Consider the following 2,545-nt stretch of genomic DNA (forward strand, 5'->3'; position numbering starts at 1 on the left):
TGAGGCTGGGCTGGGAAGATGAACACGCCGTGTGGGCGGTGCCTGAGCCGCCCACGGGAAGAACCGGAGGGGGGGCCGCGGTGTGGCCTTGGGCATAGCTGGCCTGTACCCCCGGTGCGAGGGAGCAGTCGTAGGGTGCAGGCTGCTGGGATGTCTCCGGCGAGGAAAACATCGCTTTTCTCGGGAGTTTGCGGTTGGAGGAAGGGGGGACCCTGAGAGGCAGTAGGAGTGAGGACAGCGTGCTCAGGATGCCATGTCTGAGCCGGACTGCGCAGGCGCCATGAGCACACGCTGTCGGCCAGCGGACCGTGGTCAGACCGCGGGAGTGTGAGGGAGGAGGAAACGGGAGGCCGCGACCGTGGGCGAGAGCGTGACGGACGGGGGTGCACGTCAGCACACACACCCCGTTTGCCAGCCTCGTGCCGTTTTATTTCACGAGCTATACTTTTTTCAAAAGTGCAGTTTTTAAACACATGTTTAAAAATCCTTGGAGCCCTTATGCCATACCAGGTTCTCCATTAGGGCCAGGGGGTCCTATGTCGCCAGAATCTCCTTTTTCACCTGAAAAAGAAAAGCAAGGGCAGAGTCGCCAGCAGAACACATTTCGCGAGTTCATAGGTGTCGGGGCTGACAACACTGTTCTCCACGGGGAGCCCCGGGGTGGCTCCCGGAGCCACAGGAGTGACTAAGTACCCGTCCACACTTAGGTGCTCAGGATCTGTGTGTGTGACACAGAACACAACGCTTCACGGGACCGTGGGGGTATCGGACAGAAAACCCCGATGTGTCACAGAACAGCCTGCAGACGCCACGTGATGAGCCGCTGGCCCCGGGAGTGAGGAGCAGCCAGTCCAGGTGGCCGTCCCCGCTGTGTGCCTCATCACAGCAGGACGCCCGGGCAGGACATGTGACCGTAGAGCCCCGTGGACGGCAGGCAGCATGTCACCCAAATGGAGAAGGCTCTCAGGGCTCTTCCCGACCCCCACAAGAGGCAGCATGGCATCGCAGGAGGGCAGAGCCCCAGCTGACCTGGGCTCCGGTCCCTGGACACTCACTCGGTCCCTCCACTGCCCTCAGCTTTGTGGGGTGGAGCAAAACCACAGCCACAAAGCTTTGCAGCTACTGCGCATGAATATCCCCAAAGCACGGCGTCTCAGCCGCCATGGGACGGCGAGGGGCGGTGACTGCGCCTCCATGGGTTCACATGCCACTGGCCTGGGAAGGGACAGAGCCTGGCGGTCTCCGCCCACCTGACCCCTTCGTGCTCTCTCATTAGCATCAGGGGCTGGGGAGTCCTGAGGCCAGCTGGACCAGGCTGCGGGGCTCAGGGATGAAGCGAATCGAGTAGGCTAAGCCCCATGATGGCCTTGGGGCGAGCTGTCCCTCAGTGAGACACCGGGGCTTACCCAGCCCTGCTGTGTGTTGGAGGCTTACACATCCAGGCTGGGCTGGGCTGGGGCAGCATGGCCAGACCAGGGCAAGCCACCTGACCCACTCATGGCTGAGACCCAGGCGGGGTAACAGGCTCGAGAGCCACACCAGCACTGGGCGACCCTGCACCCCCCCCTCTGGCCCCTGTGCCCTGCCCATGGGCCCTCCCAGCCTCGGTCTTGTGGCTTCCAGCAGCCAGGAGACCCTCCCTGGGGTCACTCGCTGAGCTCAGGATGGGGGGTCCTCTCTTCCTGCACCCCGCTGTGCTCTCTGGGGCCCAGCACAGCGAGGGACAAATCAGGGCTGAGAGGGTGTTTGCTGACTGTGCCCCAGTGCGCGGAGGAAGCTGCGAGGTTTGGAGCTGGCCCTGACCTGCCCTGGGCCCCAGTCCCCACTCTGCCGTCCATGGCAGGGCCGTGCGGGTCACGCGAGGTCGTGAGGCGGACATGATTCAGACTGGCAGGCATCTTGCCACGAGAGCAGTGTCTGAGGTGGACAGTGTCTCCGGGCACGGCCCCGCCCGGCCCGTGATTAAGCTGCTGAGGGAGATGCCGGCCGAGTGTCCCCCGGCCCACCAGCTCCTGACTCGCGACTGGGGTGTGCAGGTCTGTGGGACGGGGGGACTCGGCTGCTCTGACCAGGCCAGCAGTGACTGCTGACCGCTCCCAGAATGCAAGTGTGGGACGGAATCTATCATGAATAAACTAACGCACAAAAGTAACCATGACCACCAGCCAAGGCTGGTCAGCCTGGCTCTCGGAGCGCCGGGCACCAGAGCCTGGGAGGGGACGCGAGGAAAGGAGGCGTCGGAAATACCTTTGGAACCAATGGGACCGATTTTCCCGTGGCGACCCACACCGCCTTTCTGTCCTTTGTCACCCATGTCTCCTGTGGAAAACGAGATCAGAGTTGGTCGACGCACAGGTGATGCAATCTCTCTCCCGTCAGCATCTCTCACACACGCAGGCACACACGCACACACGCACGCACACACGCACATGCACACACACGCATATGCACATGTGCACGCACGCACACGTGCACACACACACACGTACACACGCACACACGCACGCACACTTGCACGCACACACGCGCGCACATGAGACCAAAA

General features: G+C 62.6%; 1 protein-coding gene across 1 annotated transcript in view; it reads right to left on the reverse strand.

Moving 5' to 3' along the window:
- COLEC11 (collectin subfamily member 11) overlaps window positions 1-2,545 on the reverse strand; it is a 32,781-nt gene that overhangs the window by 1,532 nt on the left and 28,704 nt on the right. Inside the window, exons 4-6 of the mRNA XM_023520079.1 lie at window positions 2,248-2,319; window positions 503-561; window positions 110-212 (exon numbers count right to left, since the gene is read on the reverse strand). Coding sequence (XP_023375847.1) covers window positions 110-212; window positions 503-561; window positions 2,248-2,319 — 234 coding nt within the window. The remainder of the gene's footprint in view (window positions 1-109; window positions 213-502; window positions 562-2,247; window positions 2,320-2,545) is intronic.

Source organism: Pteropus vampyrus, unplaced genomic scaffold (genome assembly GCF_000151845.1).
Source record: "Pteropus vampyrus isolate Shadow unplaced genomic scaffold, Pvam_2.0 Scaffold246, whole genome shotgun sequence".
Taxonomy (NCBI): domain Eukaryota; kingdom Metazoa; phylum Chordata; class Mammalia; order Chiroptera; family Pteropodidae; genus Pteropus; species Pteropus vampyrus.